Source organism: Neomonachus schauinslandi, chromosome 4 (assembly GCF_002201575.2).
Source record: "Neomonachus schauinslandi chromosome 4, ASM220157v2, whole genome shotgun sequence".
Lineage (NCBI taxonomy): Eukaryota > Metazoa > Chordata > Mammalia > Carnivora > Phocidae > Neomonachus > Neomonachus schauinslandi.
In genome coordinates this window covers 53631039-53654213 of record NC_058406.1, presented here as the reverse complement: position 1 = coordinate 53654213, position 23175 = coordinate 53631039, and the positions used below count along the sequence as shown (strand labels likewise).

Below are 23175 nucleotides of genomic sequence, written 5' to 3'. Positions count from 1 at the left end.
AGACCATGAATAAACTGTCACTAATACAGATTCTATTACCCTAAATGTCTCTTTAGCCACTTGAGATAGTTGGCCATTAGAATACATATACGCATCTGCACATGAGCACCCACTGAAGACTTAGACAGGTGGCAAAAGCTCTGGGTTGAATCTACAAACATATCGGAGTAGCGGTAATTTCTCTACCGGGATACATTCTTGTTAAGGCATATCCCTCATGTAAGTATCCAGTGCTAAGCTATGCACATCTCTAAAGAAATTGTGCAAAATATATTTACCAGCAGAGAAGCTGGGGATTTGGCAGGACGTGTTCTAACCTGCTGAAATTTATCACCCGAAAAGTCAGAGCAGCTGGTGATGGGTTGTTGGCAAAGTGTCTGGTGATGCCAGCAGGAAAGGACAGAACCATTTCTCCAGTAATCTTCACGATACACCTGGCATATCAGAACACAGGAGAGGAAGGGAGAGAGGAAACCCAGGTCAATATGCTGTGAATCAAAACAGTTGTGAAAAAAAAATGATTTATGTAACAATATTACACGGCAGGAGAGACCAAAGGTAAGCTCTTACAATTCCACTGTCAACTACTAAATCGGTTCTAAGACCCGAGAATGCAAGGTTTGTGTTACCATGTATCCAAAAGAGTGGTCATTTGCTGAATGTGTTTTGAACTGTCAGAAGAAAAATGCAGCTTTTGTCTTTCTGTAGATAAGTCTATATGTTCACCTCACAGATAGAATCATCTGTTCTGATGGTTCTCTGTCTCTTCGATTTCTGAATCTTTGGCAGCATATTTTAAAATATTAAATCAATTGCACAATGTCATCACACAACTCACTGGGACTTATTTTAGTTCTCAGTAACATGATTGGTGCCCTGAGCATGTTCTTTTCTGTACTCAAGAGGTAAACTTCTTGCTTCCATTTAGCTATATCTTTATCCCATGTCTATTTGGCTGAAATTGTAAAAATCAGTTATATAAGTTAGCACAATAGGATGATAATTTGGAAGGAAGAATAATCCTCTTTCAAAAAGGGCTTTATTGAGGCATAAATGACATACAAAAAATGGCACTCATTTATAGTGTAAAATTCCATAGTTTTTGATATACACCCGTGAAGCCATCATGCAATCAAGTTACTGAACGTACCCAGCATCCCTAAAAGTTGTCTCCTGCATTTCTGTGACCCCTCTCTCCTGCTCTTCTCCATCCTTCCACTCCCTATGCCTAAGCAATTGCTAATATGCTTTCTGACACATTCTAGAATTTCATGTAAACAGAATCATAACGTATGTGATTTTTTTTTGATCTGGCTTCTTCCACTCTGTAATTATTTTGAGATTCATCCATGTAGTGTGCGCATCAATAGTTCAGGGCTTTATTGCTGCATAGTTTGTGGTTATACCACAGTCTTTTTTCTTTTTGATCCTTTCATTGGTTGACATTTGGATTTTTTCCAGTTTTTGAGTATTACAAGTAAAGCTGTGATGAATATTTTTCTACAAGTCTTCGTATGGACATAAGCTCTCATTTCTCTTGGTAAATGATACAGGAGTGGAATCCCTGGATCACACTGAAATCAAGTAGTATTAATCCACCAACTTTGTTCTTTTTCAAAATTGTTTTGGCTATTGTAGGTCCTTTGCATTTTCATATCAAATTCATAATCACTGTGTCAGTTTCTACATGAAATCAATGTAGGTCCAATTCACCCTTTATTGCCTGCACAGAGCGAATTATTATTGGGCCCTTTATAGACTTTTTCTTTGCCAACAGGCACTATGTTAAATTTTGTCAGTAGAGGGCGCTGAAAAGACACTGCAGGAGGAAGACATTTTTTTTCCTTCATGGTTGCAGGGTGCTTGCTAGGCAGGCTCCTGCAGTAGTTAGGGCATATCTCGCGCCAGGCTCTTGCAGCGCAGGAGGCCTGTGTGTGACCTCCGTGGTGCAGGGGGCATCCCCAGTGTGTGGGTATCCCTGCCCATGTGGCTTGGATAGCGCCCGGGGGCACAGGCAGCTTCCCTAGCATCTGCCTCCTGGAGTACATGTGTCCGGGCTGTCCCAGTGCCCAGATCCTGCAATGCAAGTGGGTTCTCCAGCTCAGCCTCCTGTCATGTGCACAATAGCCAAAACAAGAACTTCTATAACTTTAAGTTCAGGAATGTACACTCTAGGGAACTTGGGGTTCATAGGTGGAAACTCTGCTCACATCTGAGTATAGGGAACTCTATTTGTCCCGTAGTCACCTTGTATGGCTGTGTAATGGTGATTAATGAGACACATGTGGCTTATGTGAAGAACCGCTACAGCCTTGTACGTATAAGGCTGGGGTTGAGATGAGGTGGGGGGCAGGTGAGCTTCCTAAAGTTGCCATGGCCCGCCCCCCCCCCCCGCCCGCCCACCCTTCATTCAGATATTATCATCCGTAACTCTGCACTGCTCTGGATGAAAATTCTGGTTTCTGGAAGTTTGCACTTCCGTCTCTTCTGGAGAATACTGCCGATCTCCCAGCTGGGGTGCCAATTCTGCTGTCTTCCTTCTCCTTTAGATACATAAACCATGCTTTATTTACTGGTGCTGAGCCCGGACTTCCCCTGAAACCGAGTCTACTCTTGATGTTTTTCAATATGTGGACGTGCAGGATCTGATTCACAACTCTAGAAGACAACAGTAATTAGTCAGAGCCCTTGTTAAATCAGACTTCAGCATCTGCCCTCACTCGGTCTGTTGTTGGCAGCAGTGGCTCAAATGTTCTCTAACGGGCAAAGAATCGCTCAGTTGCTTTGCCAGATTGCTCAAAATGAGATCTAAGTGGTGTCTTGGTGGGGGATAAAGTTTCTCTTTTGAAAACTAGTCAGTGAGGGGAGGGAGTGTTTATTAAGTCAGTAACCGTTTATCGACTCCTAATTGTATAATTTTTGTTTGTTTTGAGTGGGGAAGCCATTTTAAAATGAGCAAAACAGCCCCTCTCTTCAAAGCGCTTACAGTGTTGGGCGACTGCTGAGAGAAGTAGTCAATACAAACCAATGTAAAGCACCGAGTTTCTTCATTTATATTACATTTCTGGATTGCATCTCAGCTGTCACAGGCAAAATTTACTGATTTATTAATTCACCCAGTGGCTATTTATGGATCTGAAATTTTCTATACAAAAATGAATATTTCCAGCACATATTCACTAAAGGAAAACCCTTGTTTAATGATTGTTCCTATCAGTATGCAACGTGGCTACATTTCATTTGAGTTTGAATTACTGAAATCTAAAATCCAGCAATTTGGAGATATTAACAAACTCATGTTACGAATAAAATTTGAAATCATGTGAATCCCAACAAATGAAACACTTGTCAAGAATGGCAAAATTTCGGGCGCCTGGGTGGCTCAGTCGTTAGGCGTCTGCCTTCGGCTCAGGTCATGATCCCAGGGTCCTGGGATCGAGCCCTGCATCGGGCTCCCTGCTCAGCAAGAAGCCTGCTTCTCCCTCTCCCACGCCCCCTGCTTGTATTCCCTCTCTTGCTGCGTCTCTCTCTGTCAAATAAATAAATAAAATCTTTAAAAAAGAAGAGTGGCAAAATTTCAAAGTCACCTGGCTAAGTGACTTATAAACTGGGTTCTCCCCATGGCCACAGGCAGTACCACATTAGCCAATCAACAGACATGCTGGCCAATTTTGGTCAGGAAAGGTGTGAATTTGATATATGTGAGGTCATCGGAAGTACATCCCTGACATGAATGTGACTCCTATGTACTGCTGTGATAAGTAAGCCCACGGTCTTCTTTTCAAGTGTACATACCCCTGAGCAGATGCAGCTTCCCTTCCTTTACTTACAATCCCCTTTCATTGGCTCAGGTCCTAGGCAAACTTCTTTTCAGGTTTCAAGACTCAGTTCAAAGGCAGGCCTTTCTGAAACCTTCCTTAATATTCTCTTTATTCAGCCTTCCTTACTTTTTCCTTTCTCTAAGTTCAATGGACAGAGGTACTGATTTTTTTCATCGCTTCTTACACATATCTGACCCACTATTGTGAAGGCAAGTGCTGTGTCTTGGGTTCTAGAAAGGCAAATGTGCATGACACAGAGCATAGTGCAGAGTAGGAACTCAATAAAATGTCAAAATAAATTCACACATGGAACAATTATACATAGGGTGACTATACAATGTACCGGGTATTACGTAATGCCCTGGAATGGGCAGTGAGAAACAGGACAAAATGTGGTCTTTGCCCAAACTTCCAGTTTCACTGGGGAGACAGACACTTGAATAAATAATTGAAATGTGATGATAAGGAAAGGATAGAAAATAGCTGAGAGACGTAATTTTTCCAGGGGAGTAAAGAATTAATCCCTAGCACCAGGGTTGTTCAAATAGGAGCAAGTAACGGGAGATGTATTCCCCAGCCAACAGCAAAAGTTAAGGACTTCTCTGCCAATGAGCAACCGAGAAAGTCTCAGGTGTCAAAATGCCTCCTACAGGTGTTGTCAATACTCAGAGAAAGAGTGTAACTATACTTGAATGGATTACATAGCATAGCATATAACAATATAAATAACATAGTATATATATTTCGGTTTCCAGTGTATGGTCTGAAAGCAAATGGGGAAGGCTTTGGGTGCAGGATGAGAAGGAACCACAGGCAAAAGCAAATCCACATGGTTTTTCTGTATCATTTCTCTATGTGGTGCTGTGTTTGACTTTATCCTCCCCCTCCCCCACTCACACTGTGATAGAATTTTTGAACTTGAGATGTTTCCTTGAAAGTGAATAACAAAGGAACGGCAATTAAAATGATTCACTGCCTGGAGCTGAAATTAAATTTAGAAGAATGTCACCTTATGATCTGTTCATAAATTTCAGATCTCATAATTTCAATGAAATTTACTGAATCTCCCGTCTACCAATATGCAATACATACTGCGACTACTTATGGCGATATAATTGAAAACAGACTCAGTATATGCAGTCATCTCAAGTCAAAGGCTCAGTTCATTTGGAAGGGCATAAGAAAACACCAGTATTAATTTGGCTCAAGTGCCACATTGCTGGAATGCCAAGGTCATGGATACCAGGCTCCCAGGTGCACACCTGGCCACAGGTGCTGGGGAAACTGAAACAGGGTGAAGAACCCAGCTGGTCTAGGCACAGACCCACAAAGTGACTAGTAGGCTGCTATACCACTCCTTTGGATTTAAAGAAGATTATTATCAAAAGCTTCTTAACTCCCCTTGCACCATAACTACACCTCTCCTACAGTGGGCTATGTATTATGTTTATGCACAAGTCTTATTTTCGCCGATATAACCCCTGTCTAGCACAATGGCAGGCACATAGCTGTCATTCTGTAAGTGTTAGGAGAGTAATTCAACTCAACTCGTTCAGCAATTACGCCAGGTCCTGCTTTAGATGCTGAGCATGTAAGAACGAAGAAAATGCTCAAAGTCCCAGTTCTCATGGATTTTTCATTCTAGTGGGGAAAGAGACAGACAGTGGACACTGAAAACATGCAACATGTTAATTAGAGAGAAGGGCGATGGGGAGGGAGAAAGTGCCAACAGCGGCTGGGGAGAAGTGTTGCTATTTGCACAGGATGGACAGGGAAGGTCTCTGGTACATCTGCTGAAGAATCCTGCAAGAGGTGAGGGGGCAGGTAACTCAGATAGCTGGAGCAGATTTCAGCCAGGCTGAAAGAGCCACAAATGCTAAGACCCTGAGATGCAGATAGGGTTGGCCTAATGGCAATATATGAAGCCAGTGTGGCTAGAGTGGAGTAAGTAAGGACACCAGTGATGGAGACAAGATCAGAGAGGTGGGAGCTGGAAGGGGAGAAAGGTCTTGAAGGACAGATAATGGAGAGCCTCATAGACCATTATAAAGCATTATCGTTTTACTTTGGACAAGATAGGATATTGAGCAGAAGAGTGATATATTGAGAATAGATTTTAGGGGTCAAAAGGGGGAGTACTCTGACTACCAATTAGGTCTCTGAATAAATGAATTAATGAAAGCCAGTTAGTAAGCAGACAAAAAAAGAGCTTATTTCTTATGTGATTCCCAGTGTTTTTCATGCTGGTATAGACCTTTCCACACTCCTGACTACTCTTATTTATTTATTTATTTATTTATTTATTTATTTATTGGAAAGAGAGTTTGGGGGGAGGGGCAGAGGGAGAGGGAGAGAGAGAATCTGAAGCAGGCTCCATGCTCAGTGTAGAGCCGGAAATGGGGCTCAATCTCATGACCCTGAGGTCATGACCTGAGCTGAAATCAAGAGTCAGAAGCTTAACTGACTGAGCCACCCAGGTGCCCCCCTGACTACACTTATTCTTGAAGGGTGTGTTTCTACCTGCCTTTGTCAATTCCAGTCAGCCTGAGCTTTAAAGGTATAGGTAGGCCAGTCAATAATAAGTAATACTGGGCGCCTGGGTGGCTCAGTTGGTTAAGCGACTGCCTTCAGCTCAGGTCATGATCCTGGAGTCCCAGGATCGAGTCCCGCATCGGGCTCCCTGCTCAGCAGGGAGTCTGCTTCTCCCTCTGACCCTCCCCCCTCTCATGCTCTTTATCTCTCATTCTTTCTCTCTCAAATAAATAAATAAAATCTTTAAAAAATAATAATAATAAGTAATACTTAGCACTGGTATTATAGAAAGTTATGCAAATTCTTTGAAGAAGAGTCTATAGAACAAACATGTGTATGTGTATATAAAGTATATATACAACTTACTCACATGGTGCTTACTTGCTCTAACAGTTCAAATGCATACTCTGTATGAGGCAGCTTTTAATTCCTATTGATATGTGGATGTGGCAAATTACCTTCCTGCTTTGAAGATGAAAGAGAAAAGACCTAGGAGAAACCAGGGTGCTACAGACTGAATGTTTGTGTATATGCTGAAATCTAATTTCCAATATGATGGTGTTTGAAGGTGGGTTGTTGCAAGGTGATTAGGTTATGAGGGTAGGACCCTCATAAATGAGACCAGTGCCTTTATAAAAGCGACCCTGAAGAGCTCCCTACTACGCACCCCCCCCCACACACCCTCCAATTTAAGGTTGCTGTGAACCAGGAGCCTGCCTCTGGTCAGATACTGAATCTCCCAGAGCCTTGATCTTGGACTTCCCAGCCTCAAGAACTATGAGAAATAAATTTCTGTGGTTTAGAAGCGACTCAACCTATAGTATTCTGTTACAGCATCTCAAATGGACTAAAACACACCGGAGTCCATAGTTTTGGTTTGTCTACAATAGTTGGGGCTTAGAATAAAATCTAAATGTTGTAAAAAGGGACATGACATTTAGGGAGGTTGATAGATCCCACTGTCTCTCAATAGGGCACTTAAAGGTGGAGTTACTAGTCATATTTCCCAGCATAATACTGTTAGATTTAGGCTTATAAAAACTAGTGTTTCTGAAGTGTAAAGAGGATTTCACACTTAATCACAAAGATTCTCACTTAAAATATATGTGGAAATCCAAGTTCTAATTATACTTAATTATCACTCTTTAAAAAATTTTCATAAAATGGTCTACTGTTCTATGTGAACATTTTCTAATTCTCATTTCCATGGATACTAAGGTCTTCTAAGCCCTCGTCCTTGTAAGTAAAAAATAAAAAGCAATTCTCTCCTCACTTAGGTTTGTCCTTTGTTTATCCATCACATTCAGGTCTGGAATTGTGTTAATGACACACATGAAAGCCAGTTTGACTTTGGTGTTTTGTTTTCAGTGTAGACTAATAATCACTCTTAATTTTTTTTTTTTTTTTTTTTGCATTATAACCTCTTTGTGAAATTGATGGATGTTATAGACCCTCTCTATGGACAAATGTACATATGCACACACAACAAGATATGCAGTATAATTTCAGGGAATCTGTAAACTTCCTGAACTCTATCCAGAGAAATCCTTACAGAAAAGCAAAATATTTAATCATATTACATATGCATTCAGGTCAAGTTCACTGTCACTGTGTACTGAAATAAGTGAAATCAGGCTCAGTAAATAAGGAGTGGTGCATTTTTCTCTAGAGTTTTTACTTTGCTGTGATTATAATTTTTTTGGCCAGTTTTTCCTTAGTTAGTAAGCGTACCATATCATTTGTCTTCTTACTAATCTCTGTGTTATGAAATGTGTGTTTTTCCAGATTCTCATTCCAGTGCACCATTTCTCAGTTTATATGTGAGTGATTCCCATCCAGCAAAGACTAAGACAATAAAGACATGATCTAGACATTTACTTTTATGAGATAATAAATTTTTTTGCTGTCGACGGAATTGGGTTAGGATTTTCTGTAAACTTGCAACCAAAACTGAACCAGAGATTTCTAGGGAGCAAGATATTAGATTATCAGTCCTTTTGGCACATTTTTTTAAGAAGCAGTGAATTAATAGTTCTAATTTAAATTTTCTTCTCCATTCTATTTATGCCACCTGTTATTGTTAACCAAATTTTTGTTTGTTTGGTTGGTTCATTTTAGGATAAAGAATGAAATAGTTATATTTAGGGTGCCCCCTTCCCCCCACTGAATAGGCTAGAGTTTGGAGAATATAGTGGATGAAGCCCCAGGCTTACTTGCTTGGATCTGCTCCTTTGAAGTAGGCATTGACCGTTTCTGTAAATGCTGCTGCAACAGGGAGGGTGTCCTGGGCTCCCATGGTTAGGGGGCTGGGTCCCCTGGAAGAACCTGCATGAAATGAAAAACCTTCGTTTATTATGGACATAGGAGACATATTAGTATATGTGGAACTTAAAGCCCATTTAAAGAAGGATTAAAGGATGAAATCTATTACTGAAAAAACAAAATGTGCTAAGAACCACATGTGTGTATTCAACATAGAGCTCAAGTATTTAAAAGGAAATATTTGGCTGGTTTACAAACAAACACACTTGAAATTAATTCAATTACATATTTTTCTAAGAAAAAAAATCCAAGCAGAAGAATAAAGTCATAGGGGGTTTTCAATGTTTTACATAAAGCGTAAGGCAGTATTTGAATGACAGTTTGTACAGCAGGTAGTAAATAAAGAAAATTATTAGCTTTCTATTTGAGCACTCACCCTACACTCAAAACTTTTTTTGTTTCTTTATTTTAAAGAGACAATGGCCATGGGGTACCATGTCACACATTGTCCTTTTCTGGATTATTTCTGTTTCGAAAAGCCCAATTACCTTCAGATCAAGTAGGCTCAAGTTTACATGTCCAAAAACATACACAACATAACATACACCATGACTTAGCGCAGACACACAAGTACATCAGTTCATAGTCTAAACAATAACAGCAACACTCCTGTTTATTGAACACCTGCTACATGCCAGGTTCTGCACTAGAGGGCTTCCAAGAATTACCTCATTCAAACCCCACCTCAGTCCTTTAGGATAACCATTATGATTTCCATTCTACGGAAGAGAAAACTGAAGTTCAAAGAGATAAGGGACTCACCCAAGATAACAGGTAAGTGGCAAAGCTAAAATTCAAAGCTAGATTTGCTGCCCTATAAAGCTCGTGTTTTCCCCATTATATCATACAGTTTGTCTAAATGAAACATTCTCTTTTATGGTTTTGATATAACTTGAGGTTTCTGAAAGGAGCAAAATTTAAGATTGTTGTCTTTGCTATTCATCTCTAGACATGGTACTAGACAGTAAAGTTTTAGTAATGACAAGTATTTAATTATGTTGTGGCTCACTGCTTCTCCTTCCTATCAAACAAAGCACATTTACTCTTCCCCACCCCAGAGCAGACTACGTATTACGCTTTTTTTCTTTTGCCTTTGGTAACTTCTGTACTCTTCTCCAGCCATTAAAAAATCTACCCTTTGTGTATCTCCCTCCTCAATAAAGTTTTCTTTGGTAATTCTCATTCATTCAGGTCTCTTCTTTAACTGCCTTCCCTTGGCTTTCAGTATTTTGGACTTGGTAATTGATTATTAACAAATACATACTTACTATCTACTATGTATAAGGCACTATGGTAGTTTCAAAGTTAAGTTAAACACAACCAAAAAGTTTGAAGTTAAATTAAACATAATCCCTGTCCTCAAGGAGCTACAGTTCAGTGTGCTAATATCATCATTGTCAGTATAATGTAATACAAATCTATGGATGCTTTTCGAAGCAGCGTGCACACGTATACGGCATTCAAATAATTTGAAATAGTGCTTGGAGGTCCTAAAACTGAGGTTAAGAGCACCATCTCTAGAAGATGGGAGGCCTCTGAAGTATTTGAAATAGGGAAGTTATGATGGGGCTTGAGTTTAAATTGCTCTAGAGATAGCATGGCAGATAATTTAGTGACAAGGACAATAATGTAGATGAAGAGATCTCTTAGAAAGAAAAAAGGTAAAATTGGCAAGAAATGCAGATGTTAGCAGATGAAGGGAATGTCATAGACATATTATTTTTCAGTTTTGCAAGGCATTTAATAGTTTTCCATGCTATTCTGTGAATAAAATTGTGAAAGTCAGGTGGATAATAGTCTTGCCAAGTGAATTGACTATTAGATGAATCACAATATCCAATGAGCATGAATGAGTGGTTTGACGTCTATTGTGAAGGAAGTCTCTCGTGGAATACCCTAGAGTTCTATCCTTAGTCTGGGCCTTGGATAAAACTGGGAAAGATGCTTAGAAATGACACACTGTAGTGGCCAAGAGCACGGGAACTGTCATTAGACATACTTGGGATTGAGTTTTGTTTCTAACACTTGTTATTTATATGACCTTTGGCAGGGATGATATAATAACACTCACTTCGTAGGCCTGTTTTGAGGATAAAATGAGGTAAAATATTCAACACAGTGCTTGGTCCATAGTAAGCACTCATTAATTTCCCAAACAGTTGTTTTGGGAAAAACTGGTTTGGTGAAAGAATATGTGAAAAAAATATTTGGGGGATGGAGTTGATCATCAACTGTCATTGCTGGGCTCCAAACATGTCACCAGTTGAGCTACATCAGTGGATGGGTAACAGATGGATCCCCAGAAATGATGGCTTTACTGCTTTTTGTTTGCGTGCTTTGTTTTCAAGCTCATCAGATGGTAACCAGGCCACTTATCCACAAGCTAAATACCAAACTTTTCAGCGTAATGATGGGCAAGACCATCTGCAGGGCTGTGGCCTGAATGTTTGTGTCCCCCCAAATACATATGTTGTAAATCTAATGCCCCAGGTGATGGTATTAGGAGGTGGGGACTTTGGCAGGTGGTACAGTCATGAGGGTGGAGCATTAATGATTGGGATTAGTGCCCTTTTAGAAGAGGCCCCAGAGAGCTAGCTTGTCTCTTCCACCACGTGAGGACACAGCAAGACCAGCAATCTGCAACCTGGAGGAGGGCTTTCTCCAGGACCCAACAATTGACACCCTGATCTTGAACTTACAAACTTCCAGAACTGTGAGAAATAAATTTATGTTGTTTATAAGCCACCTGGTCTGTGATAATTTGTTACAGCGGCCAGAACGGACTAAGACATGCAGTCTGACCCATGTCTATCCTTCATGACCCACCTACCTACATGCCCTCCAGAGACCCTTTATTCAAGCTATGTTTACCTGTGGGCATTATAGTCCTTATTTAGATCTAATCTATAATGCTAGGAGAGGAGAAAATATCAAAACTTTACAAAGAACCCTTTTACCTTAGAGAATCCACTGTTTACAATTCTAAATTCTTCACATCCTGATACATTGCAATTAATATGCCTTTTTTTTTTTTTTACTTTTTTCATTTATTGCATAATTTTCTTTGCTGCTATCTGGTCTCCATACCATTTTTTGGCAAGTACGTATTATTCTATAGTCTCCAAATGTTGGGCCATTTCCAGGTAGCAGTTATCCTAATTCTATCTTTGTGTAAATTTGTCTTCTTTCCCTTTTTAATTATTTCCTTAAGATGTAGATTTATTACTACAAGCTGGGATGACCAAAACATAAGGCAGATAAATTTTTTATTCCTAAGAATGCCAGATTATTGCACATAAAGCTTATACTCCATGAAAATGCTATTAGTAATGAACAAAAGCTTTTGTTCCCCTGCAGTACTTGGGGAAGTACCTGTTAATAGGATTATTGGAAAACTGGACTAAAACTAGGAGAGCCTAAGATGGTGAGAAATTTAAGCCTCGTGGCCTAAGAAGACTAAGAGGGGCCTAGAAAATCTTTTCGAACATCTGAAAGAACATTACCAGACAGTGACTCAAGGGACCAGAGTTCATGGCCATGGATCTGCAGGTGAATAGCTTTGTGATGACCTTGGGCAAGTCAGTTTACTTTTGTTTTTTTTCAGTCGTAAAATGAAGGCAATAGATCATATAATCTCTGTTTTAGGATTCTATGATGTTAAGTTGTTTGTAGGAACAATTTTCTAAGACAGAAGTAAACTGCTTTGAAAAAGTATCCCTTCATTGAAGATTTGAATGGATCCGTCAAGCATTTACTGAGCCTCTACTATGTGCAAGATAGTGGTGGGAACACCATATGTAAACCTCCAGAAAATAAGACATAAACATATGGAAAAATCTAATAACAGTAACATATGCAAGCAAGAGCTTAATAGTTCAAGTGACTATTGAGATTATTTCACTGCAAGAATTATGAGATTATTTCACTATGAGATATTTCATTGCAAAATTAATTGCCAAATAAGCAGTATAGGGGAGGTTGTTCTGTGACTTAACAAAAGGAAATTTCAGCTCTGGAGTCATAGAGACTTGGGTGTGAATCCTGGGTGCTCCACTTACAACCTGCATGACTAAGGGCAAGCTATTTAATCGTCTGTGACTCAGTTTTGAAGCCCAGTAGGTATTTAGGTAGAAAACAGAGGGAGATGATACACAACCGCCTCACCAAGTGCTATTTTTAACATCTCTTTCTTACAGATGAGGAAGTTCTGAGAGCTTAAATAACTAGCTCATATTCAGAGAGCAAGCGACCTATACTTAGTTAAACTTTTTTTTTTTTAAAGACTTTATTTATTTGAGAGAGAGAGAGAGAGAGCACCAACAGAGGGGGAGGGGCAGGGGGAGAGAGAGAAGCAGACTCCCTGCTGAGTAGGGAGCCACACTCAGGGCTCATCCCAGGACCCTAGGATTATGATCTGAGCCGAAGGCGGATGCCCAACCGACTGAGCCACCCAGGTGCCCCTTATTTTAGTTATTATGCTTTGCTGTTACAGTAAAGAGTCTAGGGCTGTTTCAGAGTGTGGACTTCAGTCTTGACCGTGCTAATTAGTTCACATCTTACCTTGGACAGGTCAGTTATTCCAGCTGCATGCCCATTAAATGGGGACATTGATATCAGGGCTAGCAACTCTATCCAATGGTGGAGAGGGTTTGCCCTTTGAAAAGCCCAGGCGCTGTAAGAATAGCAAATTTTACCTTTTGTTCATCTGGAGTTGGAAACAGTCACTCTGAAAGCACAACTGGAAGCATGAATAGCAGGAGAGAGTGGTTTTGTTTGTTTGAAGACCGTTCCCACCCTTGCAGTTTACAAACCCAACTGCCCACTCCACCAGGCCTGCTGTAGGCGGGAGGCGAATGACCCTTACGTCCAGGAGTAAGAATGCTGGAGAGGGAACCAACAGAAAGGCTCAGAATGCATAAATGAAGAAGGAAGAAATTCCAAGAGTTGTATGAAGTAGTGGACAGTAGGAGTTGGGTTAGCTTTTTCTAAAAAAAAGTGGATTGTATTAGTTAGAATTAATAAAAAGATAATTATGTTCAATTCCATGATAATTTATAGATCATATTCTATACAATGCAGTGAGAGAGACAAATAATGTTGGAATCAGATTGAATTATGTTTGAATCCTGACTTTATCACTTACTGTGTGACCTTGAGCTAACGGTTACTTAACCTCTCTGGCCCAGCTTCATTGTTTTGTGAAATGGAGATGGTACCTCCTACAGATGCTATGAGAATTAAATATGATGACATAGGATGTCCTTGTTACCTGAGGATAGTCAGTATCAGAAAAAAAAATCACTTAAAAATGAATGTATTTAAGCAGTTCCTAAAATTTTATGATATGTAGTGGCAAAAGGCTTGAGTGGGACTCGAAATTGTCATAGACTAAATCTGTGAAAAAATCTTTTAACACACTACAGTTAAATAATTAGTGAGTTCTTAGAGTGAGCAAAATTGGCTTTTGTTGATATTTCGAGAAAGGGTTCACTTTTCTGATAAGACCTTGTGAGTCTTAGCTGAAGTGATGATTAATAAAGAAATGTTACTTTTTAAAAATCACAGCAGCTTCATTAGAAAAAAAATTTAGGACAGGTTTGTAAGAAAAGGAGTCAATAGAAAGTTACTACATAAAAATTTTCTAGTTTTTTCTTTTTCTCTACATCTAGTTGGTTTACATAAACTAGTTGGTTTAAATGACATGAAATATATATGTGTATGTTGTATAGATGTGTTCATGTGTATGCTGCATATAAAACACTATACATAAATTATTTTGTGTATTTTTGTATATTTGTATATTTGTGTCTATTTGAGAATTTTGGGTAGCCTAATAAATGCTATAACCTAATCTAATGAATAATAATGCTGTGATGAGAGCTAAATTGAGTATATACTTTTTATATTCTAGGGGCTTTGCTAAATGTTTCACATGTATTACCTTACTGCATCCTCATAATTTTAAGAAAAATCCTATTATCATCACTATTTAATAGATGACAAAAACAGAGGCTTATAAAAGTTTAGAACTTTCCCCATTTGCTACGCTGGCTTCTCACATCACGAGATAAGTAACATCAACTAACTTGCTGAGTGCCAGTAAAAAGGAAAAAGGGCAAACCTCATAAAAGCAAGCATCAGTATTCCTGAGTACCTGCTATGAGCGGAACACTGTCTTGTATGCTTTACACATAGCGCATCATTCAATTACCACCCAATTCCGTGCCCGGTAGACATTACTACATATTACAGATCAAGAAAGCAAGTCTGAAAAAAGGAGTCATTTGCTTTCATTCTCACAGACAGTAGGTGGCGGAGTCAGGATGTAAGTGTAGGTCCACTTAACCTTGTGTTCCTTCCATAGAAGGAGCCCATAGATCTTACCTTGACTCACAGTGGCATTGTGTGAATTATATGTTACATGCTTTTCAGTGTGCAAGACATTTGCCTCTAGGAAAACGAGGAAGGCACACTTAAGAAAGTCAGTTTGCACAGAGCAGAGTTAAGGATACTTAATTTCTGGGTACACAAATGGGATGAGAGTTATTTTCAGTCTTCCTCTTCAGAAATCTCTGCTTACCTGCCTGCAGATATATATACATACATACATACAAATATAGTATATATTTGATGAGCATATATTTCTTGTTTTTCAAATTCCACTCAGTCCAGAAACATGACAGTTGACATTCTTGCCATGTTTTATAGAGACTTTTCTTTGAACTGGGTCTTTGCTTACAGTTCCCAAACCATCATCCAACATTAATGCCATATTTAATTAACTTCCTAAATAATATTTTTGACTCCGAAAATAAAAAAAAATTATACTTGTTTTTATCATCAAAATCACAGTAAACATATTCAACACAAGGACTATTGTTAAAAATGGACACAAGGTGGGAGACAAAGCCATAATGAAAATGTTTTTGGTATGAAGACTCGCATGAACAAATCCTAGACAATTTTGTATAGATAGCCCTGAGAGTTTGTTTGATCCAACATCTAAGGCTGAGCCAGCAAGAGCATGGTATACAGAGAATATGAATAATGATATCAAGGGCTAATTTATATAGAGCACTTATGTGTGATGGCCACTGTGCTGAATACTTTACATGCATATTGTCTTCTACTCTCAAAACATCTCTTTGAGGTCCATACTGTTATGTATGTTTTACCATTCATTGAAGGAATGGAATCTCAGTAAAATTACATGGTTTGCTCAAGGTAACCTGCTCTACAGTAGGTAGAAGTGCTGGGACTGAAAACCAGGTCTAAATTTCAATGGCATTCTTAAACCCTACACTATATTATCAATATTTGTCCATTCATATTAGTGAGCTTTGCTCCAAGATTCAGGTGGGTGGACGGCGTGCATCCTTAGTGGGGGAGTATCACCCCAAACAGTGTGAAAATTGGTTCTTGGGGGAAGGCGAAAGCAATCTTAATTTTTTATGTACAAAGCACACAGACATACAGTACACAGCCAGATGTATAGTACATTTGTGATATTAAAATTCTACTGGGGAGGGATTAGGGGAAAACAAAGGTCTAAAAAGACTCCCTGGGTAAGAGGAGGGGCTAATGAAGAAAAGTTTGAGTTGCACTGATTTCTAGTTTTAAAAGAGCCATGCCCGTGAATGTCCTTGTATACCTCAGCAACTGTCTTGGGAAAAACTGCAAGCACTGGTTTTGCTAGAGGATAAGTTTCTTTCTTCAAACTTATGCTGAGTGATTAATATCTACAGTGCCACAATTATGGGTTATCTATTCAAGACACTTGGGAAAATATCTAATAATGACCATACAAAGGAACAGAGTACAGGAAAGAAAGGCTGGAGAGCTTAGTCAAGCCAGGAGAGGTGTTCTCCCATGGGCAACATGAGCAATCCCTGAGCTGAGGCAGGGAGGAAGTGAATATAGTCGGGGGATCTGAAATCCTCAGAGAAGCTAGAGAGAGCCTGGGTCAGGTTTCAAACCAAACGGAGCAAGGCCATGAATACAATGGTGGGGGATAGTGACACAGATCCAAGAGCACTAACAGAACAGGCAAGGAGTCTGTTAAGGAATAGGGAGAATTAGAGGTTCCAAAAAAGATACCCAAGCACGTTTGGGTGGGGGAAATCTGTTTTCCTGTGGAAAGTCTGGTATGTATTTTTAGAGAAGGAGTGGCTACTTGATGGTATGGCCTGGGAGTTGACAACATTAGTATATTAGCTTGTTAGAGTATTCCTCAAGTACAAGTGGGCAACATAATGACTTTTAAAAAAGGAACAAGGTATTCACTGAATAACCATAAATGACTAAAAAAGTGTGAAAAGTTCAGCCTCACTAGTTACCAAAGAAATGCAACAGGATGAGAGAAATTTTTACCCTTTCAGATTAGAAAAGATCTAAAAACCCAATACTTCATGAAACGGGCACTGTAAGATAATGTTAGTGGAAGTAAAAATTGGTATAACCTTTCTAGAAAATTGCTTGGCAATGGGTACCATGAACTTTTAAAAGCTGCACAATTTTAGCCCATAATTCCAATTTTAAGAATCTATTCTAAGAAAAATATCTTCAGGCCAAAGAATTATATGCAAAGATGTTCACTGCATGTGGGAAAATTTGAAGCAATTTAAATGCCTAATAATTGAAGTGAAATAAATCATGATTCATGACAATGAAATGCTAGGCAGATGTTAAAAAGTTTTGAGTAATTAAAAATAGAGCTAAAAGCAATTACATATCACATTTTCCCAATTAGATTGGAAAAAGTGAAAAATATTGATATAACTATGTTGATAAAGGCCTGGAAAAATGTTAATCATAATGCTGGTATGAACTTTTTGGAGAGACGTTTGACAATAATGTAGTAATGTTTAAAATGTGAATACCCTTTAACATAGCAATTGCATTTTTAGTAATTTTCTTTAGGACAAATTAAGATAAGTACAGAAAGATACAGGCTTAAGGCTGCTCATTGCACCATTTTACATAATAGAAATAAAAAGGGTAAAAACCTAAACATCCCCTAATAGAAGATAGGTATATGTATATAATACTATGGAACCATTAACACGGTTATACAGATGTATGTGTATATATGTACATACACACACACACACACACTGCATATACTAAGTTGAAATGGCTTCCATTGGGGCACCTGGGTGGCTCAGTCTGTTGAGCGTCTGACTCTTGGTTTCGGCTCAGGTTGTGATTTTAGCATCGGGAGATAGAGCCCCGCCTCAAGCTCTGAGCTCAACGCAGAGTCTGCTGGAGATTCTCTCTCCCTTTCTCTCTGCCCCTCCCCCCACTGGCATGTGCGTGTTCTCTCTCTCTCTCTCTCAAAAAAAATAATAAATCTTTAAAAAAAAGAGAAATGATTACTATTGACTGAAGATTATAGGGCAGATTATATATTCTATTTGCATAAAATTCTAGGTAACATATTTCCTTGAGCTTAAGAAATACTTTTGAAAACATTGTAACGTTTCTGAAGTTGAGATGCATCTTCTAAATCATGTCAAAAGAAACCAGGTGGCAGCCAACAGAGCAGGTTCCGCCATTGTCTTTGTCTATACTTGTGGGAATGTCACCACGGTAAAAGTTATCAGCTCACCTCACAGTCTCCTTGGTTGAGCTGAGTTACTTGGATTGGTAGCCTCTCATGATTATATTTTAACTGACATTTGGACCCTTCTTTCCCCTTAAAATGCTTTTAAGAAAATTCCATCTGCTGCAGTAATAAAGTGAAAAGTTATTTGTACACAAGAGATAAACTGTCACATACCAGGCTACGCAACTGCAAGCAGGAGAAACCGCCACATCCTTTGTAAACTAAACCACAGAGTTCTGAAAGATGGCGCAAAAGTAGGTTATGACTGAATTATGCATCATGTAAGAATATATAACTCAGGTGCTAAAACTGTACCTGTCAAAAACTTCTAGACGACTTTCAAAAAAGCTATTTATCTTTGGCAATTTATAAATAAACTCAGGAATACTAACGCAGATAAAAGCCTGGAATTTTTGATGTGCCCCCAACTTAAACTATCAGTGTCAAAGAGAAGAAAGAGATCAAGGTTATGAACATGCGGCATAAAGACCTAACTGCTGATGGCCAGAATTGATTTAGATCCATCTTTTATTCAGAATATGAAATAGGTTTAGACTCAATTTCTAATTGTTATACTTTAGATGGTGGCTTGCATTTGGTCTATTATTAGTTAGAAAAAATGCTTTCCTACATTTTTTTTTAAAGATTTTATTTATTTATTTGAGAGAGAGAGCAAGAGCATGAAGGGGGGTAGTCAGAGGCAGAGAGAGAAGCAGGCTCCCCACTGAGCAGGGAGCCCGACACGGGGCTCGATCCCAGGACCCTGAGATCATGACCTGAGCCGAAGGCAGATGCTTAACCAACTGAGCCACCCAGGCGCCCCGCTTTCCTACATTTAATGAAGTTTATTTTGCACCCAAAAAATCATTATTAAACCAGTGGAGCATATCCTAAAGGATAGCCTTTTGGAATCAAGTAAATGTAACACACACGTGTGTGTATAGGTATCTATAGAGAGAGGCTTTTCTTTAAGATTTCTCAACAAATGTTAAAAATGTCATCTCTACTAATCTCTCAAAAGTATGATCAGGGTGGTATTTACTTTTTTTTTTTTTGTAGTTGTAGGATCTTTTCTCCCCCTTTAGCTTTATTGAAGTATAATTGAGAAACAAAATTGTAAGAAATTTAAAGTGCACATCATGATGATTTGATATACATACACAATCTGAAAAGATTCCTCCCATCTAGTTAATGAACACATTCATCACCTTACCTATACGTGAGAACATTTAAGTTCTACTCTCTTAGCAAATTTCTATTGTACAATACAGTACTGTCAACCATAGTCACCATCTTATGCAGTAGAGCCTCAGACCTGATTCATTGTACAGTTGAAAGTTTGTACCCTTTTATCAACTTCTCCCTCTTTCCCTCACATGCCAGCCCCGGACAACCACTTCTCTATTTTCTGTTTCTGTAAGTTTGACTTGCTTTTGTTTTTGTTTTAGTTTCCACATATAAGTGAAATCATGCAGTATTTATCTTTCTCTGTCTGGCTTATTTCACTTAGCAAATGCCCTCAAGATCCATCCATGTGGCTGCAAACAGCAGGATTTCCTTCTTTCTCTGTATTTACTCCTTTATATGTACTTTCCATAGTGTGTGAATTTTAAAAAATAATGTGCTTAAATCGATTTCATGATCAGAATAAAGCAAATTGTGAGCTATTTTAAAATATATTTGAATGGCATGGTGGACATTATCATATGTTAAAATAAAAGGATGCATAATTATAAACATGCACACTCTACATGCATACACGCACACAGTCACATCACATGAAAAACGCTAGAAGTGATATACACCAAAGTGAAAACAGTGGTTACCTATGGTTATTAGACTGTAAGTTATTTCATCTTCTTTATATTTTTCTGTTTTTCTAAATTTTCTATAATGAGCACGCATTACTTTGGTATTGTGGCAAAAATAGAAATAGAAATTGGGATTTAGATCTTAAATACCACTGAGGTTTCTACACTTCTCCTTTATTTTTTTGAATAGTTCTTCTTTCTTATAGTTAAAAAGTGGATGCTGGTGATTTTGAACACTATTAAAAGTTATTCCCCTGGGGGCTGATACTTATGAATGGAGAGGCATGGAGAATGCCACTGTAGTCTGACCTGTCTGAATGCCTGTGATTTGAGCTGCCAGTTTCATTGGGAATGGGCTGCGAGCAGAGTCCAAAAAAGGGCAAAATCTAAGGAAAGGAATAATCACTATTAAATAACTCATGCTTCCTCTTCCTGGCCTCATGCTTAACAATGACGACTGCAACTCTCAAAAGTCACCAAAACATCCTTGAAAAATTAACATCATCCTTGCTCCTTTGGGACACTTCTCCAGAATAACCTTTCGTGCTTTCTCAGAGGCATATTTCAAGCCTCTAAATCAGATCTTAGGGGGAAGGCATGCTGTAATTATTCTGAGTATAAGATCCAGAAACACAATGGTAAATAGCACATGCTGTCTGTGAAGGTGTGCCAGCAGGAAAAGAGATCCCAAGGCCGTATTTACTCACGTCCTGGTGACTTAGTACAAAATAGCCCACAGAAGTGGAACAAGTCCAGGAGACTTCTGGCTGCTAAAAGTCCATGCTCTGGCAGAAATTATTGCCATATGTATGTTGCAAAATAGCTGAAGACACAAAAGTGTGAAAATCTTAAGAGCAATGGCTTCTCTTAATGCTCTGTCTTAAATGCCATATCTTGATGAGCCCAAATCAATCTTGGACTTAATAAATGAAGCAATGAATGCAAAATTCTTAGCACATTTTAAACATTCATTAATGGCAATTATTGTTTTAGTAATGATTACATGCATATAGTACTTTATAGTTTACAAAGACCTGTCACAAAGGACTGACTAAAATCTATTCATTCCACATCCATGAAGCGGCTTAGAAATGGGAGATTCTCTTGAGTCTTGACACCACCTCTTTGAATCACTTCTTCATTCATTATGTCAGCTTTCCTCTCTGAAGGGGGTGGCCAGGGGTTCTTCTATGTCTAGGGTGGTCAGAGTCCAGAGTACAATGGATGGGCAGCCTTAATTTATGGATAGATCGTCTTAGAGGACACATAATAATAATGAAAAAAAAAAAAGCTATCGCATGATGAAGGCTCACAACTATGCAAAGGTAAAGCAGCTCCCCCGTGGTGATTCTCAGCTTCTCCATTCTGTTTCTCAGGAAGTTTGAAATTACTTGTCAAATCTGCTGAAATGCCATGATTTACAAGCCCTTTAATAAAAGAGACGGTAACAGATTTTCTTCCAGCATCTCCCATCAGCATGAACACAGCACCCCGAGGAATGTATCACCAGCCAGATCACTAGTCTCCACAAGTCAGCTTTAATGATAGGCTCTGGTGGAGGCGGGAGGTGTACAGCAGGGAGGATGCATTCTGCTTCCAAATCATTCTCCTGCTCCATAAGCAGAGGGGAAAAGATTGCTCCTTGTCCCTGCTGATGAGGAGGGAGGCCGCGTAGCCACTCACAGCAGACCAAGTTGCCACATGTTTTATGTGGACGAAGGCTGGAGTGCTACAACCCAATCTTCTCCAAAGCAGTCAAAAACTATACAAAACACAGCCATGTTACAAGCAAGGGAAATGTGAAGTTGGAGACTCGTGCTAATAGCTAATAGTTACTGAGCGCCTCGCATGCACTGACCTCAGTACTTGACCATTTAATCGTGACTTCAACCGTATGCACAAGGTGCCATTGCTATTCCGATTTCCATAGGAGGAAACTGAGACTTTGAAAAGTTAGGTAACTTACCTACAGTTGCATAGATGCTGAGGCTATAATTCAGACCTGGAGTGTTAATTCCAGAGCCAATGTGTGCACACACACGCATGCACACACAATGACACTTTTTTCTCCATACATACATGTATATACATTCTCTTTCATTCTCTACATATAACATATATTTTTCTCTGTGTGTGTGTATGTGTGTGCCTATGTATGTGCTGAGAGTAAACATATAAATTAATTGGAAACTCCTTCTATTTTTAGTATCTAGGATAATACCCAATATACCTGTAGGTTAACATTTTTACATTAAGCAAGATTTTATATCAGAACTCTAAGTCAGGGTGCCTGGGTGGCTCAGTCGTTGAGCTTCTGCCTTCGGCTCAGGTCATGATCCCAGGGTCCTGGGATTGAGCCCCACATCGGGCTCCCTGCTCCGCGGGAGGCCTGCTTCTCCCTCTCCCACTCCCCCTGCTTGTGTTCCCTCTCTTGCTGTCTCTCTCTTTGTCAAATAAATAAATAAAATCTTAAAAAAAAAAAAGAACTCTAACTCAGCGACATTTTATATTTCTTCAAAGCAGACTCTGTGTAGACTTAAATAGCACTCTCATCTTTTCTTTTGGAAGCTCTCCCTAACTTCTAGGCCAGGTTAGGTCTCCCTGCTGGATGCCTCCAAAATACCTACCTCTGAATATAACAATCTCTGCACATTATTGTAACTATTTGTTTAATGTCTGACTTCTATGCTCCATGAAGGGAGGAACATGTCTTTCTTGTTCACTACTGTAAACCTAATACTTTTCATAGTACTGTGCACATAGTAGGGACTCAATAAACACTTGCTGATTGAATGAATATATCCATAACAATATCTGTCCCTATAGCAATATTATCAAAGCCTTATTCCACAGATTTGTTCATTGTTTTCCCTATCAGATACCACCTACCTATTGCAGAATTAGTAAACATAGAAAACCATAGCATTTTGCTATGCACCCAATCATAATCAATTTCACATATATTTGTGTGTGTGTGTATATATACATAAACATATGTGTGTGTGTGTGTGTGTATGCTCTCTCTATATATAAACATATGAAGACAGTCCTGACTCTGGCCAAAGCATAATGACTATGAGCACAT

General features: G+C 39.0%; 1 protein-coding gene across 1 annotated transcript in view; it reads right to left on the bottom strand.

The window, feature by feature from the left end:
* Window positions 1-23175, bottom strand: part of SGIP1 (SH3GL interacting endocytic adaptor 1) — a 114385-nt gene that overhangs the window by 12111 nt on the left and 79099 nt on the right. Inside the window, exons 20-21 of the mRNA XM_044914332.1 lie at window positions 8567-8678; window positions 279-434 (exon numbers count right to left, since the gene is read on the bottom strand). Of these exons, the coding sequence (XP_044770267.1) occupies window positions 279-434; window positions 8567-8678 (268 nt within the window). The remainder of the gene's footprint in view (window positions 1-278; window positions 435-8566; window positions 8679-23175) is intronic.